Source organism: Cygnus olor, chromosome 4, assembly GCF_009769625.2.
Source record: "Cygnus olor isolate bCygOlo1 chromosome 4, bCygOlo1.pri.v2, whole genome shotgun sequence".
Classification (NCBI taxonomy): domain Eukaryota; kingdom Metazoa; phylum Chordata; class Aves; order Anseriformes; family Anatidae; genus Cygnus; species Cygnus olor.
In genome coordinates, this window is record NC_049172.1 from 33,612,534 (window position 1) to 33,635,208 (window position 22,675).

At 34.1% G+C, this 22,675-nt stretch overlaps 1 protein-coding gene across 6 annotated transcripts in view; it reads left to right on the top strand.

Annotated features, from left to right (window-relative positions):
- The window catches only part of LRBA (LPS responsive beige-like anchor protein), a 396,366-nt gene that overhangs the window by 280,030 nt on the left and 93,661 nt on the right, over window positions 1-22,675 (top strand). For all 6 annotated transcript variants that reach the window (XM_040554872.1, XM_040554875.1, XM_040554874.1 and 3 more), the window contains 3 exons: window positions 5,274-5,414; window positions 6,619-6,738; window positions 18,103-18,255. In XM_040554872.1, the coding sequence (XP_040410806.1) occupies window positions 5,274-5,414; window positions 6,619-6,738; window positions 18,103-18,255 (414 nt within the window). The remainder of the gene's footprint in view (window positions 1-5,273; window positions 5,415-6,618; window positions 6,739-18,102; window positions 18,256-22,675) is intronic.

Genomic DNA, 22,675 nt, shown 5'->3' on the forward strand with positions numbered 1-22,675 from the left:
AAAATATCATTAATGAAAACCAGATATTCATCTTGAAAATAAAATAAATGAAAAAAACCAACATACTTGGCAAGGATGCTACAAAATATAATTTAACCATACAGACAATTGCATTCACAGGAATCCAAATACCTGGTTTGATCTGGATTGAAAAAACAGTGTAAGAAATCATAAAGAAAAAACATTTGTTTCCCCTTTTCCTCCCCTTTTATATTTTTTCATTGTCTCTTTTTTTCTTTCTTTTTCTTTCTTTTTCTTTTTTATTTTTTCTTCCATGGGTGCTGGACCCATGCCTAGTAGCTCATTGATTTGTCTAAGTCAGTGTCATTATATGTATTCTTATAGGGAGACATCATGTGTTTTCTTAGTACTGTTTCCATACTGCTTAAGCTCAAAGGCCAGTTTTAGTATCTAGTATCTTGGGCAACAGCAAGCCCAGAAAACTTTCTGCAGTGCAAAGGTAGCTCTCTTCTTCTGTGGATAACCATCTAGTGTTTAGTGATAGATACAATTCTGATGATTTGACTATGATTTCTGTCATTTATGTTTCTGTTGTCTGATTAATGTCATATTCTATTACGCAAATACAAAATTAACACGAGAAGATAAAGCTGGAACAATCATTAAAAAAATCTCTGAAGTAGAAGTGTGGAGCGGGTTGTGTGGAAGATTGGCTCAGTTTGCTGGGCCAATTCTAAGCTCATTAGTATTGAGAACTAAAACATGCATAGGAGATGTATGCAATGAGAGATACAAATTCGTGTCGTGAGATAACCAGCGAAAGAAGAGCCACTGATCCTAACTTCTCAATAGAAGAACTAATAGAAAGTTAGAAATAAAAGGAACAAAAAAAGGGGGAGTAGAGGGGGAGTGTTAAGTAGAATATGTAATAAGATGTCATAAAAGAAAATGGACAGAAATCATTGAGCATGTTTGAAAGTACAAATAACATAAAAATTGGGAAGACAGAGAATGTGCAACACTAAGTTTGGTACTGTGACAGCGCTTTCATAACTTGTGACTATTGTGAGGAAGGCTAGAATATTTTTCAGGTCTTACTGTGGAAATAAATTCTAATGAATTAACTTCTAAAATGTATCTGAGAAAGAGATACCAGTTCATAGTTTTGTTCCATAAGATAAAAAGCTATTTTAACATATGAGTAATTAATGAAAAAGAGGTAAAATATGAAAAATAATTGGCTAAGAAGTGATTTTTTGTTTTCATTTTAAATATAAATTTTAAAAAATGATATTTTCATTAATTTTTAAATCTTCCTGCTTGGCCAATGTAGGCTTAGTTTCTGGATCTGACTACTTTTCAGAAGTCACAGGCACTTGCACAGACTTCCTGATTTCTGGTAGTAATTGTTAAGATTGCTGTCTTCACCAACAGAAGTAACAATGAAGATGAAACTAACGTACCTTGACTACTCATTGTTTGAAGTAATTAAATGCAATTTATTGCCATATTTTCCACTCTAGTCTTTCATGGATTTTGAGTATTAATAAGTCAAAAACTCTGCCTAGTATTATATGGATAGGAGACAGTAAAAATGTCAATGCTTGTTCTAATAAGAGAAGCCTTAGTAACAAAAGGCAGCATGTATGAACCGGGTAAGTCTGTTTATTTGGAGTAACACTATTTAAAAATGAAAACTTATTAAATAGGAAATAACAGCTCTTTGTCTTCTGAAATATGTAACTATAAATAAAGATATCGTAATTCTTTTCTTATAAGCCTTTGATCTGCTTGTGTTTGGCCATTAGCAATTTTCCAAAATGAACATTTTCCTCTTTTAGAAGTGTATGTATAATTGAACATCTGTGAGAGTCCAGGAGAGATTCTGCCCTATTTAGAGAAGCACCTCTGTTAGGGTGTTTTGATGCTGCAACAAGGCCTCTTCTGAAAACAGAGGCAAGATGTGCTACTGTTCCGGTAAGGTTGGCACCAAATAAGATTAAGAACCAACAAATATAACCATACACCATAGTTTCTGGACATATTTAACATCAGTAGATGGTAAGAGTCAGTGTGTTTTCTCAGTTGTTTTTCAACAAGTCATTCTTCTTTGTTCTGTCTCAAAGAGAGAAAAAAAGCTTGGTCCAAAGTCTGAGGCTTACTATATTTAACACCTGGTTAAAATGTGAGGTTACTTACTTAAGCCGCTGCTAGATTTGAGAGCACTTAAAAATTAATAGCAAATGAGTATGTTTTATATATGGCTTATAATTGTCATGTTTGTAACACTAGTTGCTGTAACGGCCACTTCAGATCAAAACCAAGGCAATCACGCCTTTGGAAAAGAGAAAACAAAAACTCTCATACCCCAGTTTTTCCTCCAGATTGAGCCATTTCTCAAATGAACTCTGACTTGAGAACGATACACATTAGTCTCTTTTTTTCAATACAGTTTGATAGCAGCCATAAGTGACTTCATTTTTGTGTCTTGACTTCTGTAATGTCATCCATTGTTTTTGCTTATTGGAATTTTTCTCTATTTTATTTTCCCCGTCTAAATAAGTCTTTTTAATTGGTCAACAAATGCCTATTTTTGCTCTCCGAAAAGGGGTGCTGAAAAGAAAATACAATCTGGAATTTCTGGACACGAAGGCTTTTAGCTTGTCTTTCCTTAGTGGTCTGAGGCAAAGGGAAACCATGTTGAGCAAATTTCTGGTCTCACATTTATTAACTCTCTGGTTACATCTAGCATAGCTTAGTTTGGATTTACTCTTCTCCCTTGCCATTTACCCCCAGGGGAGGGAATCCAGTATGTAATCAGGATTTCCTGTTAATTTGGAAATAAGAAATAATTACAAAATTTCAATCAAATCTTTTTCTAAATGAAAAGTCCGAGGGTGTTTGAATATTCCTCATATGTGTTTTATTCTGTAGCTCAAGCATAGTTAACTGTTTACAGTGCAGCATAACACACTGCAATCACCTCATCCTTAAAAGCAGTTGTCAGAAAAATATGGGCCTGCCTGGTAGAATGTATTAGCCCAATACATTGTCTCCATTTTATTATGAAGCTGCTGGGGAAGCTGTGATATACAGCACTGTCATTACAGATCTATTGTTAGAAGGGTCCTACAGTCTTCTGTGTGCTGCCATTAATTTATAGCAGTAAACAATATGTAGCCCTCCAACTGCAGCAAAGCAGAATCTTTTAATGAGGTGGATGTTATTACCACAATAAATCAGTGCATTCGTGTAATGTATAATTCAATGTGTGTATTCCCACTGTAACTTCTCTGAGTAAGCTGATAGTGTATCATTGTCAGTGCACAGCTCCATGGTTCTTTTTTTCTCCCTAAGCTTTCTTTCATTTGGGGACTTTTTTTATTTGCTTGCAAATAAATGTGACATGTCTTGATAGTTGTCCTGTTGCAGGCTTCAGAAACCAACTGTAACAATAACAGCTAAAATCAATACTGTGGATTCTGGCTATATGGATCTCTGCATGACACTTTTTTTTTTTTTTTTTTGAAAAGAGAATGAAATCAATTCTAATTGGGTTTAGCTTTATATTCAAGGAGTGTAATTCTATAACTATTGATTTGGGCTATACTCATTTGGAGAGTAATAAAAATAGGGGCAGATAAAGAGAATGCATAAAATGTTACAGAACCATAGAGCACAACGCTGTTTCTATTTTTAATTCATATAATTTGTCTACCAATGACCTTCTTTCTTCTTTTTTTCCCTGAAGCATAGCTGAGTCTTTAGGAAAAATCAGTACAGATGGAGATTCCAAAATGGTTCTTGCAACAAAAAGACTTCTTGGAGTCAGTTTCATTCTTCCCTGGAATAAATTTGCTAAATCAGATAAAAATCCTTTTATACAGGAACCACTTCTTTTAGAGGGTTATATTTCAAATTAGTGAACTGCAAAAATAGTAATTAACCTAAGATGTTTTCTTCATCCTACTGCAATGTGAAAGCCGGTCTAAGTAAAAAATGTAAGATAAGATCTTAGGTCATTCATAGATCTAATCTATCCTAGAAGAGAAACTACTTTGAAGCTTGTATGCCAAATTTCATGTAAGCTGCAAAGAAGCAGATATTTGAATAATAATAATCCCAATAGCAGACATAGTTTTTCACTTGAACTGTGCTTGAATTAATAACCAGGTTATTGATTGCTACTTTTCTTCATATACTTTTCTTTTAAAGTTTCTCCTTACCTTATATTCTGAAGTATGTTTATTCTTGCAAGACAGGAATAAGAAAATAATTTTGCATATTTATTCTTAAGTTATACGTGAGTGCTTTTATTTTCTGTTCAGATGGGCCTAATTTACATTAATGATATACAAAGAGTGTGCTTTCTATGTGTACAAAATGGTATTGTGTATATGTTTTGCACATATATGTGAAGATGTAGAACTCTCACAGCCTTATACATGTGGAACAGCTAAATTCACTGTTGGGTTTCCCAGTGATGAATGTGAAGTATACTCATTTTTCCAAATTCTTTATGTCAAAGTCTGCTGAGGAAATGCATGACTATGGATACCAAAACATTATATTTCTTGCATTTAAGATTTGCATTTAATAATTCCGTGTTCATTTATGTATTTGCTAGTCTTTGTTCAGTACTTACTTATGTTGGTGAAAGTGTGATATACTTTTTAGATCGTACATATGTTATTTGTTTCTTTTATATTCCTGTTTTTATGTAGATATTCAGCTACTTTATTTGCCAACTGCAAAATTTCAGGTTTTATTCATTAAATAGAACTTGTCTTGAGGTAGTAAATAGAAAGCATACAAGCAACAGTAATATCAAAGTTCAGTGTGCACTGTTAATATTCTTCCACCCTAACACTCTTTACTTTTTCCTCCTAAAATATCCAAAGATGTTTCTGGTTGTTGTGCTTAACATTTGCTTAATAGTGTGTGTGTGTGCCTCCCCCCCCCCCCCAACACACACACAAACAAGCACACAAGTTAACAACTCTGTCCAAGTCATTCCACTGTAAAATGGGTTTTAGTGATTGAGTTGAATCAGTAGCAAATAGAAATTATGCCTTTACGGATGTTAAAGAGACTTTTTTTTTCCCCAACCAGCAGCGTGTGTGTGCTTGGGATCCTGGTTTGAAATACACAGATTATACAGCTACTAACAGAATCCAGCATCTGCATTTGCAAAATACCACACCCAGTATTTTCCATGCATGCTGATAATCCTGGTTACAAAAAAGAGTATGAGGAATATGATGTGCTGTTATCTTTATTTACTTATGTATTTATTTTTATAAACCTTGTAGCCTATTGGAGCTTTGAACCCAAAGAGAGCAGCATTCTTTGCTGAGAGATACGAATCATGGGAAGATGATCAGGTTCCAAAGTTTCACTATGGCACACATTATTCAACTGCAAGTTTTGCACTCACGTGGTTATTAAGAATTGTAAGTACATCTTTTAATTTTTTTTTCCGTTAAGTGATAATAAAAGCAAAAAAATAGCTAGGAACGAGTTAAACTAAAACCCAATGGCATAGGAGAATACTGAAATTTTCGAATAATTATAATCAGTACCTGATTTTGTTTTTCAGGGACAAATGTATTCCAAAGTTGACCAGAAGGTTTTAATTTTATGGTACAGACTTTTCAAATCAGCGAAGTTTTTCCTGCTTAAAAAATAATGTTTAGTATACATTCTTAAGCTACTTTAAACATGGTCAACTTTCCTTCCTTACATATTTTCTGACTGGGCCATAGAATCGTAGAATCGTTAAGGTTGGATATATTGTACTTTTTTGTTTTGTAATGAATGTATTTAATTTTTACCTCCTACTGAGATTAAATGAGTTGTTTTCTGATGTAAATAATTTTTTAAAAAATCTTTTGCATTTTACATGGACATAACTTTTGAGATGCTGTATATTGATAATATATTGGTTAAACAATGCATTTTTCCATAAAACTGAAAGGCGATTTATCTCCTAGAAAGTAATTTCTTTGGGAAAGCATTAGCAGTACATCATTAATTAAAGCTTGTTCAAATGGTACAAGCATACATAAATCCTTGAAGTAATTTATAGCACTTAGCTAATTTCAAGCAATTATCCACTAATATGTGCTTAAGTGTTCTTTAACTTAGAGGGGCTTTTAAATCTCTCAAACATTTTTCTTTTCTAAATAATAAATTACGTATTAAACAATAACAATTATAAAGCTATTGATATTGAATATTATCCTTTGTATTAATAGATTACCTTGAGCAAAATAAAATGTATATGTTACATGCTTCTTTTAAAAAAATCTAAGGTAAAAATATTGAGCTTTTTCATGTTTTTGAAAGCAATTTGTGTCACAGTTGATTGTAGCTCTAGCCTGTAAATATTTATTTCATTTGTATTTGGTTTATTTTATCTTTACTTTACTTTATATGTGTGAGGAGTAGGAATTGGGAATTAAATATATTTATTGAACAAATAAACATCATTTTCTACTTCTCACTCTTGGATAATAGAATGAACCTTTTGCAATTAATCATGTGTCTGCCGGAAGAATAGCGTCATTAATAACCTAACCAAAAAAGAATAATAAATGTCCTGAAATTTCTACAGAAGTACATTGCTATTTTTAACTATTTTAAAAAATATTTTAGGAACCCTTTACAACACTGTTCCTAAATCTGCAAGGTGGAAAGTTTGATCATGCAGATAGAACCTTTTCATCTATTTCAAGAGCATGGCGCAACAGTCAGCGTGACACTTCTGATATCAAGGTAAAAACTTTCCCGTAATCTGTTACATTTTATACTGCATCTCCATTTATTGTAGCTATGATTGTAGGACCACAACTTATTACAAAATAGAAGGGAGAAGATTGGGAGCGATCCTATCATTTTGGAAAAGATGAAAGAGAAATGACACGTAGTTGTTTCCAGAGAGATTTTATCTTGAGTAGAGAAACAAAAGGCTACAAAAAGCCAGTGACTGAAGATATTAAAATGAAACATCGGATTTAGCATCATATTGAAGCTATCCTAATAGGGGCACTGGGCCTGGGAACTTGTGAACGAATAAGAAGTAGTTGGGAGTAGAAGATAAATTAATCTGGTAATTAGTCATTGTGTGGAAGGAGACCTAGAATTAGGTGGGTCAAGAAGCTAAGACAGGAGCACACGGAAATTCTAAGGGCGGTAGTTTAGATAGGGTAACTATTGAAGTTAAAGAATGAGGTAAACAAATAGATTCTGGGATCTGAGGAATATTTTGAACTGGGGAGGAGAACGAAGAAGAAAAGCATGCTGACAGTGGTGGGAAAGTTTTAGTGACCTCAAATCCCATGAAAAAAGAATGGTATCTTTTTTTTTTTTTTTTAAGTTCTGTTTACACAGGATGGAAAGGTATAGCATGAAGGAAGTCACAGGCTGACTGAAGAATGGCATGCAACTAGCAAGGGACCTAAGTAACATGACATCATTCTATAGCTATAGTAGTGAGCAGACAATTAAGGAAAGGGTTTATCTGCTGCTTAGTGAAATGAGATAATTGTCAGCTGATCGTGTTGAAAAACTAATGTCTTTCTTCCATCTGTTACTCCCCACCAAAAAAAAAAATCAACTGTGGTAGTGCCTAGCAGAATTAATACCACAGGTAAAAAGATGCGATGTCTGTATCAAAATGAGAAACAGTAGTTTAGAAAATAAAACCACATGAGATATTTTGAAATGGACTGGTCATTATGAGCTTCTCTATCTTGTACATACAAAGCCAGCAGGCAAAAGTTCAGATGTAAATATGGTTTCTTTGAGAAATGGAGAAGAAAAAAGGTAGCAGTGGTGGATAAATGAATATTCAGTTTTTAAAGAAGAAGAAACAGAAAGCCAAGAAATTATGAAGTGAGTTTAAGTACAGGTCAGTGAAAAATATTTAAGCAAATAATCTGGCTGTGTTTAGTACCAGGAACATAACAAGGAGATGAGCAAATGAAGCACATATCTATCAAGAAGAAATTATGTCAAAGCAATCACAATTCCTCATGAGAAAAGGTAACAGATATCACAAGCAGAGAAGCAGCAGCAGATAATCTTAGTCTTAGCTGAAATATTACATCCATAGTTGGGGCCTAGTTGGAGAGAATCCAGACTAGAACAATGATGACAAAGTAAGGTCTTGAAAATAAAGTGCAATGAAAGATTGACTAGCTCTGCTTGTTTTTCTTAGTAAGAAGAGAAGATTGAGGAGGAACTTAAGAGTCTTCTACAACATAGTGACTGTGGAAAGAAAGAAGGGAAAAATCTCTGCTGTCCATGCTGAATAGAATAGAATAGAATAGAATAGAATAGAATAGAATAGTTCAGTTGGAAGGGGCTTTCAAAGTCTTCATCTTGTCCAACTGCCTGACCACTTCAGGGCTAACCAAAAGTTAAAGCATATTATTGAGGGCGTTATCCAAATGCTATTTGAACTCTTGACAGGCACGGGATGTCAACCACCTCTCTAGAAAGTCCATTCCAGTGTTTGACGATGCTCACAGTGAAGAAATTTTTTCCTAATGTCCAGTCTGAACCTCCCTTAGTGCAGCTTTGTGCCATTCCCGTGCTTCCTGTCATCAGTTACTAGGGGGAAGAGACCAGCAACTCCCACTCCGCTTCCACTCCTCAGGAAGGGAACTTAGTTCAAAATGGACTTATATATCCAGGAGATTTAGATGAGATGTAAAGCAACCTTTCTAACAGAACTAATAGACAGATGAATGCTTCCCTGGAAATTAGGGAGAGCTTTTCAGAAATGCTTAGTTATCTTTTGGAAATGATGTATGTGCAAGTTTGTACAGCCTTAAGAGGCATCTGTACTGTTACAGATGGCCCCTTGAAGTCTCTTTTAGCTTACTGAGTTTGGGAATTGCCAAGAATTACATTATACTACTGTGAAAAGTATGAGTGAAAATTTACATTGACTAGAGGAGTCTGTTCATGAGACTGGATGAGCAGCCAGGAAGTAGGATGCAATAGGATTTCCGTAGGACAAGTTGAATTAGTTAGGAAAGAAAAAGTCTGAAGATGCATGGAATTATCTTTGTTGGAAATATTTGTACTGCCAATACTTCACTACAGCTGTGAAAAACAATTTTCCTGATGTTCGTTGTTCTGATCCACCTGGCAAGTGTTTGTGAAATGCATGGCTGAAGTGTCCCATATAGCTTTGCAAGTTTTCTACATGCAGAATTGCAATGTATTAGCTTACTACTACTGTATGTTTTGCACTGCTGTTTTCTTTTGTCAAGAATATGTGCAATCAGAGCAGTAACTTCCATAGGAGAAGATCTGTAGCCTGCTAGAATGCTTGTTTAGTGAAAAGTCTTTCTTTGCTTGTCTTGCACTGTGTATATACATGTATCCATGCATATACTTGGGAAGAAGGCAGGAGGGAGACAGGGAGGGAGTTAAATGAACATGGATCCCTTTGTTTTTGGTCTCTGGTAGAGGAAGTGAAAGGTTTCAAATGTTTGTTTACTTTTTCTTTAGAGTTCCTTTCCCACTTACTTTACAGCCAACATATATTATGAAACATGACTTCAATAAGTTTTAGACTTATTCCCTGTAATCTTGGAGTATCATTCTCTGTAATCATTTTATGACAGTAGTTTCTCATGGTCTGTCCTGAAAGGTCTGAGAGCACAGCATTTGCTGCCAGCTTAGTGTACAATATTGTAGTGAAGCAAATGCTGTTTTCTGATTCAAGGTGGAGCTCTGAAATGATTTCCTTATAATTCTTGACAAGAAAGTTTCTTTCTGCAGCAGTAGAGTCAAAGGGATGGTCTCTCTAAAATTAAAGGAAGGGAAAGGAAGCCTGCGTCGACTGCTGTCATCAGTGGAATTCCAAACATTTCTAAGTTGTACATGAATAAAGAAATTGTGTATAGAAAAGCTGTTTAGTTTGTGTCCACTCCTTTTCACCAGATTAAAAAACAGAAATTACATTGTAACCTTTTAACCATTGTGCATGGTAGTATACTACAAACATACAATGCTAGCAAAATTATGATTTTTTTTAATAGCCTTATGTTCTTTCAATTGTAGCCAAAACTTGCAATATGATGCTTACTGGCAAGAACTAGTGTGGCCTACTAGAAGTACTTGCAATCTGCAAACATTAATATATTAATGATTATTCAAAAGCCTTTGACATCTAGTTTATTCATTCTTTTCCCACTCTTTTCTAAAATCAGCTTTTTCTTCTACTGTCTAACTTTGGTCCAAGATTTTGTCCAAAACAATGTGCAATTTTCCTTTTAGCACTGTGTGTGGAAGAATGTATTCTGTGAGCACAGCTCGTGCCTGTGAAGGCTATGTAATTGCGTGCAAAATTAAGATTTTATCTCATGTTATTTTTAACAAAATGAGGCACTTGAGGGAGTCTACTTTTTTCATAGTTTTTTTTTTTTTTAATGAAAGATATTTGCATGGTCTCTTATTTGAGACGTTGTCATGTATTACAATACGATCATTAAATGTTTTTATAACTATATCTTCTCTATATCACTTATAGTCCAATGATAACTGAATGTAATTGGCATATTGGAAAAAAGGTTTAAAAAATGACTAAATAATTTTATTTTTCTTTTACCATAAGCTTTCTAGGTTCCTGTTGTTCCACAACTGATGAAAGCCTAGCAGTTTAATGCATTGATTTGTAGAAATGCAAAGGATTTGTGAAGCCACATTTAAGACCTTGAAAGTGTCAGGCCAAAGTACTCGCTATTGTATGGGGGGGAGGAGTGGCACAAAGGAAAAACATGGGTTTATTCCTGTTTCAGATGAAAAAATCTTGAATATTTAGAACCACTCAGTTGATACCTTACAAGAAATTATTTCTCCTTCCTTCTTGTGTGATGAGAATGAATGTAAGTTCCTGATGCTTTCTGTTTTAAGATTATTGTTAATCTTAGTTGGAGGCATCATATACTACAAGGAGGGCTAACATGAGCTAGCTTTGGAAGCAACTCTTGTTGGCTGGTATCACACTTCCACAGAGAAAGCCAGAGCACATGTGTGGTCACATCCAATCTTTGTCAATATCCTGTGAAAGCCTTGGATTGATGATCAAAGCGAGAAACTAATGCTGCACTGTAGTATAACCTTTCATTGAACCATTCAAATTTTGATTTCAAGAGGTGATATGTTGCATAAAATTTAATTTCCTACTATCCATTTATTTAGGCAATGCAAATTAAATGTTCTTTGGAAGTTTTCTAGTGTCTCACTACTACTCTGTCATTGTTAATTACTAATTAGCTTAGCACTGATGCCTTTACAATATTAACCATGTGTTACCTTAAAAGTTAAATTTTAAATTTAACTTTAATCTTCTGCACTGAAGACTATTAAATGTATTTTAATTCTGTGAAAGTATCATTTAGTACCTTTTAAGTAATGGACAGGCATCCTTAATTCGTTTAGTTTCTTCTTGATTTATGTTGTTAGTGTAAACAATCCTGGTTAGTTTTGTTAATGTTGTATAAAATGCAAACGCAGATAGCCTGGCAGTGTTTGATTGCAAAACAGCTGAGTATGGGGCTTGTGTTAAGTTCTGGAATACTGAAGTTAAGCCTGTCTGCCTGTTTTTTCTGTTACTGTTTTTCTTTGATTAATGAGTAGATTTGTACATATTCGTTCAGAAGCAGTTGTTACTTCTGGTTTGGTAGCTAACCCATTGCGTTAAATTGATTTGTCATTATAATTACTATAATATACTTGTTATCTTTGTTGCACTTTGCATGTATTTTCTCTTTTCTAAGCGTAGTATTTGCTGTTTTCTTTCCATGCAATATGAAGATTTTGTCAAGATAGGTTGAAATTCTCATCCTGTCCTCCAAACAGCTTGTTGCCTTCATAGTGTCATCTGGAATTTTATTACTGCACCTTCTATGCCAGATCATTAATGGGATTATTGACTGGTATTAGAAGCAGGGCAGACCCCATTACCATGTCTTCCCAGTTTGACAGTGAGCTATTGATAACTGCTCTTGGAATATGGATTTTCAGCCCTGGTACTCCCACATTGTTGTAACCTAATCTCATCTCGGTTTCTCTACTTTGCTCATAAGAAAGTCATGGGAGATTGAGACAGTCTCAGAGGTTTTTCTCCAAAGTGAAGCAAAGTCATGTTGGCAACTCATATTTATTGAAACAGGCTGCCAAACATATGCATGCCTAAGACACCCTGTAACCTGATAAGCTTTTTACATATGCTTTGCATTGTTTTATACTTCCCCATCTAATAGATGGGCTTTCAGAAGTTACGAGGAGTGAAGTTGCTGCCAAACTGGCAACATTACTTTAGCATAAGATAGATTTCATATCATATTAGTAGCAAGGTAAATGATGTCCAAGAGCAATTACTAGCAAAATTCAGAAGTAGATATATAGTGATTCAGATTTTTAACAATAAACTGTATTCCTGGTGTAGCAAAACCTTTAACTTATGATGTAGATCTTTGGTTTTCGTGAAAGATTTGCTTTCCTGTAAAATTGTGCCAAGATGCATAACAGGAAAATACTTCTCTAATTAAAAAAAATAAATAAAAATCTGCATTCAGTCAGATCTGTGCATGGTAGTCTGCGGATATAGCAGTAGTTAAAAATGTAGACATCTGGGTTTACAGATCAGAAAGTTCCATCTGATAACTGTGGTCTACTTCTTTTATACCCAGCCATAATTGTACTGGAAACAAAACAAATACTTTGAATATCTGCTGCAGTCTTTTTCTGGAGCTGTTGAAATAAACTTCAAGTAAGATATGGACAAATTTGCTGAAGTCCAGAGGAGAATGACCAGAGGTCAAGAAAATGGGACCAGTGATACAAAGATAAAGGTTTTAGGTTGGTTACTCCGGAGAAAAGAGGAACAAGGGGAGAAGTGTAAAGTGCTTTGCAGTGCCAAGTCTGATGCTTTTACCCTGGTGGGGATTTTGGCTGGCAGGCGCAGTGGCACTTCATTTCTGCTGTACACTTCTTGTTCCAGTGGGCTGCCCTGCCAGACATGGTGCTGGCTCGTGGGCAGTGGGCTTAGTGCAGGAGGGGAAAAATGGTCAGAAAGTGCTGGTGGGGATGGATCTCTTTGTTCATGAGGTAAAAGCCGTTCTTGCACATCGATACATGTAAAAAAGGGCAACTGCAACTTATATTCAATCTGAATAGGACAGGAAGTGGGCTCCAGCTGCAGTAAAAGCAGACCAGATGTTAGAAAGACCTTCTAGTGGTTCGGATAGATGAAAACTAGAAATTTGTAGAAAACCCAAGACTAAGGATTTTAAAAACAAGTCAGAGAAACATCTTTCAAGAATATCTAACTTTATCTGCCTGAGATGGACAAAGTGACCTCTTAAGGTTTCATCCAGACCTTTTTATGATTCAGTATAATCTTTTTTTTTTTTCTCCTCAGTAATTTAAAGAAATTGGAGGAAAGGAATACAGTAATATATACAACTTGTTTTTTTTTTCCTCTTTCTTGGTCAAATTAACCTGAACTATACGTTTTACATACTGTATAAATATGGCCATCAAATACCATTGCATATTTTATATATAGCATCAGTAAAAAGTGAAATAATTCTATCTACATATAATTCATGTATTGACTAACAGGATCTAAAGTGTATTGAAGATGTGCTTTTTATGCAATAAATGGTTGACTTAATCTACTTCTTGACTGATAATGAATAAAGTACTAATTGAAATTGTAATATATTTCATTATATATAGATATTTCATTAACATACTGAATGAACACCTGGATTTGTATAATTCTTTTTGGTAACTTGTAAGTCGCTGAACATTTTAATAATTTTCTTATATTAAGAAATATTTAAAATATTTCTTAGAACTTTAGCAGGATGATTAGACATTGAAAAAACATAATTTCTTCATTATCATTCATTCAATTTAGAAATTTAATTGAAACTTGCTGAATTATTTTCTTTAAAAATGAGAGTATTTCAGGCAATGACAAGGGAATTTTTTAGTTAAACAAGAAGTAACACACATATAGCAAATGGAGGGAGACCTACAGGTACGTAGAAAGTGTACTTTCCTGCAACCATGAAAATGATTATATTGAAATGTGATGAAAAAATGAAATTTTGAATATAATATAATACGTTGGTATGCATTTTTGAATGCTATTTAAGTACTCTTACAGAGGAAATAGTGTGTGGCAGTATGAATAAGAACCTAGACTTCTAATATGCATTTTTATTATTCTGTTTGAAAGGTTATATATAGGCTTAATATTGCTTAATATGATTGTCAAATAATTTAGTTTGAAAATCTGGTATTTTATAAATGTTTTAATATGGTTAGGGAATCTATCTTGCTGATACTAGACACCTTTGCAGATCATATAACTCTGCTTCTAAGCACATCAGTCTATTATTTTCTAAACAAAAATAAAAGAATAAAATAATATTTCATTACATTTAAGAGACAAAGTATCTTGCATAGATTTAGTATGCTTGGTGGCAGACATGAAAATAAATTACCAGTGTTAAACTGACAATCTGTTGATATTACTTGTTTGTAAAAAATATCTTTTTAGTGAAGTTTCCTTAGAAATTGTGTTTTCTAGGCGGTAGAGGAAATTATTTTTTTTTAAAGTATTTTAATTACATGCAGAATTTTATAACTGATTTAATACAAATTCTGATATAGCAGATTTGATCTTTAAAGGTTTTTTTAGAAAACAAAACCAAACCACTGTAAATGCTGTGTGATGAATTCATGTAGGTATTCACCATAAGCTCTTTCATCAATTTTAATGAAATCAAAAGCATGGCAGAAGGAGTAAAGTATTGCTCATCATAAAGATTACTTTCTCTACCCCATAGAACTGGTAAATTCTAACAGACGAATTTCTGAAACTAATTTTCAACATGTTTGCGTGAAAGCAAGAACTTCAACAAATAATACAGTTGTTTTAATTTTTCTATGAAATCATACAAACAAAAGATATGTGGGACAATTCTGCAGTTTCTATACATGTGCTGAGTACATAAAATGTTGGAAGGGATTACAGTAGAATTAGAAAAAATATGAAAACCAAAATGGTTAGGCAAAAAGGAAGACCACCAGAGGGAATGAATCTAAATTGACTTTAGCTTGCAAAAAGAGACCAATGAGGAAGAATGTGATGTAGATCTATAATATCCAGAAGGACATTCAAAAGACTGAATAAGGAATTAATATTTACTGGTTTTCTCAATCATCCATTGGAACTATTAGGAAGCGGTTCTAAAATAGCCAAGTTCCTTTGCAGATGGAACTGCAATGTGGAAACCATACTTAATGATTTTAAAAATCAGAAGCATGGATTAGTTCATAACTAGTTTAATGGTAAGAAGCTGACAATCTATGCATGGAAAGATTGTATTTGCCCTGTGTTAGTCTTCCAGTCCTTGTCACTATTCCAGGTGACTATTACCATACTCAGTGGTCCTTCAGTCTGGCCTCTCATGACTAGTCTTACATTTTCACATGGTACTTGTGGGAAACCACAAGTAAATACCTACCACTCTACCCCCCCCCCAAAAAAAAAAAAATGCAAAAAAGTATATTCATTATTCTTTTAAATTCTCTGAGGTGTCCAAAAAGTTCCATTATTAATGGAGTTACACAAGTGAGTCAGCAACTTTCGTTTTAGTGTCAATCTATGTATGCAAGGTGAATGTTTCAAGAAAAAAGTTAGTTTCATTATTACTTGTATTTAGGAGTTTGAGGGTTTGGTTTATTTTTCAATATAGGAAAAGACCCCACAAATAGAAGGACTGTTAAGGACTGTGATTGGCAAAGACATGAAGAATATTTGTAAAGTTGATAAAAATGTAAATATTTTATTATCAGGTTTATTACAGGTTGAGGAAAAAAAATATTGGCCTTTAACTGATGTAGTCCTTTACATCCATGTACAGACATTGAAAATTGGAATTAAATACTGCTAAGTTAGACTGGCACAGTACATCTGTTCACGTTCTCTTTTCCCAAGCATGTGGTCAAGATAACAAAATCAGATAACAGAGGAAGTCCTTTTGTTAAAATGTGTCATTATGAAAAGTGAAAAGCTGTGCAAAAACTCATTTCTATAGTAATGAACAATGCTTTATGGAAAGTTTCTAATAGTCAAACTAACAGAAGGTACTGATGATTTTTAAGTTTCCAGGCTGCATATTGTTTCTGTGTAATCTAATGAAAACAACGTGTGTTCTAGAAAGCCAAATGTTTTCTGATCTTGAAAGAAACTAGTGAATAGCTGTACATATATATATATTAAAAATATAAAAACATCAATAACATATGTAATGAGCTTATGTTTTAAGTATTCAGAATCATGGTATGGTTTCATATTTGTGGTGCAAGCTGGTATCGAATTAATCATCCAGCGTCTCTGCTTTTTCTTTGTTAGTTTCTGTTTGCGATGATAAAAACTATAGAAACTTCAATGTTAGAGAACTTTCTTTCTTATAAGGATTTATCCATGACACATTTTTGTTCTTTCATTTATCCAATTAAATAGTTTCAAATCTATTTTTATCAAGTACTTGTCAAGCATTTGGTACAGAAGCGTGTTTTACCCTGCCTAGTTAATTAAGGTGACTGTAAACAAAAAGATGTACAATTCAAAGCCAAGCAGTGTTTCACACAAGGATGGAGGTGATAATAGCTTAATTCTTGCGTGATCTTTCCTGTCTTTGCCGTGGCTACTTTGGATTGACCTTGTCCACAATCTGATGACCTCCCTTTTGCACTCAGCCATTTGGAAAGTTGCTCATGCCATCGCTGGCCCTGAGGGTCTATCTGGGAGACTACTGATCCATTGACCCATGTCAAGACTGGGTTTCTGATCTACTGAGCTTCTGAGGGAGCTACATACTATACCCACTGTAGACAAAGCCAGTGGGGTAGTATGATTTTTTTCTACTTCTTAAGTGGCATGCAGTTTGTACTTGCTATATGGCAGACCAATTTTACACCAGTTGTTTGCTATGAAATACACTTCCTGAAGCAATTACATGTATTGATCCTTTCTTCACAGTAGAAGTAAATTCCCTAATTTAGCGGCTCAGTTTTTCTAAATGCATCAAATTGCCAAGTTTGTTGGGTGTATTTATGTCTCAACATCAAGTTCCCCTCAAAATTTGCCTTTAAAATTTAATAAGGGCAGAAATATATATACTATGTTGTAATAGGCTTTCTCTATTATTGTTACACCAGGATTTTGTAGACATTTATAAAAGTCTGTAAATAAGGTCCTAAAGCCATTAATTTAGGTATGTTTATGTATATCCTTGTATATATTTTACAAAATGAACAGCAATTTTTGACGTTGCATATCTGACTGCAAAACAGAGAAATGTTCCACTTATTCAGGAGAAAATCCTTATTCTTTTGAACTTTTTTGTTTGTTTTGTTTTTGTGTATATGAAATTATGCGTGATTCTTCCCTGTAATTATAGACTGGACACATAATAGCGATAACTGCCTTCTAATGGAAGAAAGGTATTGTCTCAATTCAGCTTTGACTGTTTTTTTTTTTTCCCCTCAACATCCAGATAATTTAGACTTGACAGAAAATTTATTTCTAGGCATTGAATAAACCGTAATAGCTACTTTCACCCAAACTTTAGACTGCTATTTGTGCATTAGCACTTTAAAGTTTGGATTATGTTAAAATGTAAATGTTTCCCCAACTTCTTAACATCTTCAGTTGCCTATTACTTTCCACTAAGGATTGTTTGTATCATGTGATGTTCATTACTTTAGTTTTATAAATTTCTCTCTTGATAATATGCTACCAAAAAGCAATGTTCTGACTTTTTGGTTTTATAACATGTTGTGTCTTAGTTTTTTTTTTTTTTTGTCATGTTATAAACACGATAAGAATTTATCATACACAAAGGTTTATATTTTAGAAAGTATGAAAGAATGGATTTCTCCCTTCTGTGTGTGTGTGGAGGGGAAGGAGGTCTATGGGAGGATTTTGTATATTCTGTCTCTGCCTAATGCCATTCTAATATTTATTTTTTAACATGACAAAGTGTGTCCTATGACAGAATTTATAGCATGGCATTGTTTTTCATTTATATACAGGAATTGATTCCTGAATTCTATTACCTCCCAGAGATATTCGTCAACAGCAACAATTACAATCTAGGAGTGATGGATGATGGAACAGTTGTGTCTGATGTTGAACTTCCACCATGGGCCAAAACCCCAGAAGAATTTGTTCGCATAAACAGACTGGTAAGATATCTCTTTTCTATTGTCTGTCAAGAAACATTTGTCTTGCAAGCTTTTTCTGAAGTAGTTTGGATCTTTGTAAAATACAGCTATTTATAATTTACACAGGGCTATGGCTGAAATAATCTGAAGGAATGGTAGATTTATAAATTTTAAGAAGAAAAAAGGCATATAGTATTGCTTGTTCTTTAGAATTGCTCAAAAAAGTTTGAATGTGGTCTAAACATGCAGGAGATCTTATCTTATTATTTTTATTTCAGCTCTTGTAGTTCTGAAGTGCTAATAAAATCATCACTTTACAAAAGAAAAAGCTTGTTAATCATAGACATTTTTCACTCCAGTTATTTAAATGTAATTTCAGTGTTGTTTTTTATTATTATTATTTTTATTTAAATATCCACTTAACTCCGAAGTCCAGTAAATGCCTCAGGAGAGAAGGCTGCATTTTAAATCTCTGTCACCTCTTCCCTTTCTTCCATTAAAGTTACATTTTTCAGAACAGTTTTTACAAGGAAATCAAACTGAATTCTCCTTTATCTGCTTCATTCCCCAAACCTGTGTTACTGTTCTCTTCCCTGTTTTGGAAAATCCTGGTGTTAGCATTTCCTGTCTTCACTGCGTCCTCTGAGCAGTGTAATGATTTACAGAATAGATATTACAGTGTCATTGTTGACATCTCAGCACATTCACAAAGCTATACATTAGGCTCTTCACAAAATGGAAGGATTCTGCATCAGTGGCACTCTAGAAATAAATAAATTGGAGAGCCTTTTTTAAATGAATCTTGAAAAAAGAAGCTGCAGTCTTCATGTAGTAGTCAGCTACTTCTTTACAGCTAACTAGGAAATACTGAATTAAGGCATGAAAACTCTGAGAAACTTCACAGAAACCAGACTTAGACGTGATAATTCCCTGACATCCTTAAGCTAGAATATGGGAGCTGAAAAAGTCATATTGTTGGCAGAACATTGGAGCTCCTATTCATAAAAATGCAGAGCAGTCAGTTCTGAACAAAGCTGTGATTTATAAATTATCAGTATGCTTCAAAGTGCACTTTTACTGGTGACATGATAACTATCTTCAGAGATGTTGTTTGGCCTATGTTTTTGCAGACTACTGATTGTGATGATCTTAACATTTGCAGCAGTTGTACGGTGCACCATAATGATCACAAATTGTGTTAGGTGAATTCAGCGTTTGGCTTCATGTAGAAGTATGTTCAAGATGTATTTAAATGGGGTATAAAATGCACTAACATTTAGCAGGACTACTTGGCAAACTATATTCAAACACAACATTTGATTTTACAGTTGTGCTGATTGATTGAGTTTGGCATGTGTTCATGATTCAGGATAATCTGAGAAATGAAAACCTTTGTTTTTAATCAGACTCGTCAAAGGCAGCCTTGGACCTTGATCTCTCACCACTGTGTTTTTTTAGCTTTTTCATAAAATATAGTTGTTATCTGATTAATTACAGTTCTAACTTTTGCTACTATGAATGCAAGCTATTCTCCAGCTTCTGCTTCCTCCTCTTGTAAGATTTTAGCTCTTAATTTTCTTTTCCTCATTTTTAACTATGGTGCCAGGTTTTTCTCGCCCATACCTGTCTGTACTTTCTGACCTACCTTTCCCTCATTCTTCCATCATTTTCCAAAATGTTTGCTATTAGTGTCAGCCTTTCTTGCAGCTCTCTGGTATCTCTCATGTGGGCTGTGTTCTCTGGATTAAGTGCTTCTTCAGCAGGAATCAGCTGAGTTTCGATTACCACTGTTAAACTCTTGGACACAAATTGTAAAATCCCTTTAAAATCTTCTCTTAGAGAGTACTAAACTAATTCCATAATCCGAGTGTATATTTTTTTCTTTTTATGGACAATCTACAATAAGCACATCTTTATTTTGTCAAATTCTGAAAGAAGCAGTTCAGAAAATATTATGAGGCAAGTGCTGTTATATATCCACTCTTTCATTTAAAGAAAAAGTAATTTGGGGATTTGAAAAGAGTAGTACATTAACCACTGTATATTTGAATGATGAAGATTAAAACTACTTTAAATTACCATTTTGTAATTTTCCTCAACATTACTTATGAAATTGGAAGATCCTATTTATTATCTAAATATAATTAATGGTTCCTTCTCATTTAGGTTATTTTTCAAGTAATTGTTCATTAGTGATGTGACTTTTGAAACTATTTTAATCAAAAAGACTTTGCTAGTAATCTGCTTAAGGTCATAACTTGTGCTGTGAAAGTAGAACTTGCAGCACTTGTCGAGTACTTGAAGAATATACAGAAGTTACCATAAATTAAGGTTTTCAGAAACAATTTTTGCAAGAAAATGTTATTTTCAAGCATTGCATAATTGGACAAAGTAGAACTTTTTTTTTACAACTTGAGTTAATTTTGAAATTGAGAGATAATTACGAGGAGTAATGCCTTTAAACTAAAAAAGGGTAGATTTTGATTATATATAAGGAAGAAACTCTTCACTCAGAGGGTGGTGAGGCACTGGCGCAGGTGCCCAGAGAAGCTGTGGATGCCCCATCCCTGGAGGTGTTCAAGGCCAGGCTGGATGGGGCTTTGAGCAACCTGGTCTGCTGGGAGGTGTCCCTGCCCATGGCAGGGGGTTGGAACTGGGTGGTCTTTAAGCTCTCTTCCAACCCAAACCATTCTATAATTCTATAATAATTTGCCAAATGACAGTATATTAAAGTGTATCAAACAACATCCCTTTTGGTGACACTTTATGTCACTGATACTGCTACTGTATTTCAGATATCAAGTTTTGGTCAGTCTGGTAGCATTAAATTTAAACCTCAGTGCCAGTGAATTGTGTTAACAACTTTTATGTGACAACCTTATTCTGGTGGTGATGGCCATGTTAGTGCTGTTATGGATGATGCCCTCTGCAATCTGCTGTTTCTGCAGTGGAATAAAACTGAGAAAATCACATGTAAATATTAAATTGCTTTTTCTTGTTAATACTTAATGGATTTGATAACCTCAGCATCAAATTTTATTTTTGAGTAGAGTAGGAGTGTTTAGGAGGAATGCTTGAAGCTCAGTTTCTCAGAAATACTATCAAAAAAGCTTGCTACAATGTGTCATGGGCTGATTCATTTAGTTAATATTTCCTTATAGCGTCCTGTTTCAGACAAAATAGTGATTATAGCTTACAAAATGAGCACTTAAAATACTATCACACACAGATATTTTTTTCCCTTTGCATTTCAGTTTACCTCTTTAAGTCCACAGATCTTATACAGTGATTTGAGCTCATGAAATGCATACTACTTTGATCTGTGACCTTTTTGTGGTGCTAATCGGGTTCCTGATATCATTATACCTTGCTCATTAATCATATTTCCTGCAGCCCGTCAGCCAGCCAGACAGCCCAAGCCCCTGTTTGCAGCCTTGTGTTGGCAGGTTTCTGCTTTTCCAGATTATTACAGTGTGATACTTTGGCGTCTCATAACCAGACCCACATCAAGCTGTGTGCTACAATTAAAGTCAGATGGTCCTCAGGTTGAACAGGGATATACTGTTGCAGCTGTCTGTCTTTCTGGAACAGACCAGCACGGGGAACAGATGATATGTAGGACAGTGCGTAATAACAGCTTGTACAGTACTGGGTCAATAGCAGGGGTTCAGAACATTAATTGACAGGCTGATAGCTGATTTAAAACTGATTCCCAACCTATTTTTAATTCTATAAAGTGTGTATTTTAGTTGAAATAGATTGTTGCGTGTCTTCTGTGCTTGCTTTGGGAGAAAAAGCAGAATGATGTATAATTAAAAGTGGATTTTGATTGATGGAATGTCATGATGAGCTCAATGATAGCATCAGGATGTCATTCTGAGCAATACAAAGAAATGTAAAATGCATGTATTGCATGTGCATATTTTTGGTACTTTCTATTAGTTTATGATAGCACAATAAAAATTATAATAGCACAAATTCATGAGAGTTGGGGGGAAGATATTTTTCTCTGAGTAAGTCTACAGTTTGATGGATATATGACCAGGTTCTTACTCAAACAGTCTGAAACATTAGTATATACCCCTAATGCTCCGTATTATTTTTAAAGCCGTAGAGTAACTGCGAAGATAACTGAAAATATTTTTCGTTTTTCCCAGATACAGTTGACAAAAATTGTATTATTGTATAATTGCATCATTATATATGTATTTGTGATAAGACTTACAGTATTAGTTTAACAATTCTTTTTAAATTGAAAGTGACGTTAAATGACCTTACCTTCGTACCCCCCACAAAAACAGAAATATCATAATGTAATGCACTATTGCATCCTGTCTTCAGTATTTCAAAGTGAGTTATGCTATCTGTAGGCCATTAGTATTTGAGCAAACGGGGGAATGCTACTTTTATCTGATATCTTAAATGAATAAATAAAGAAATA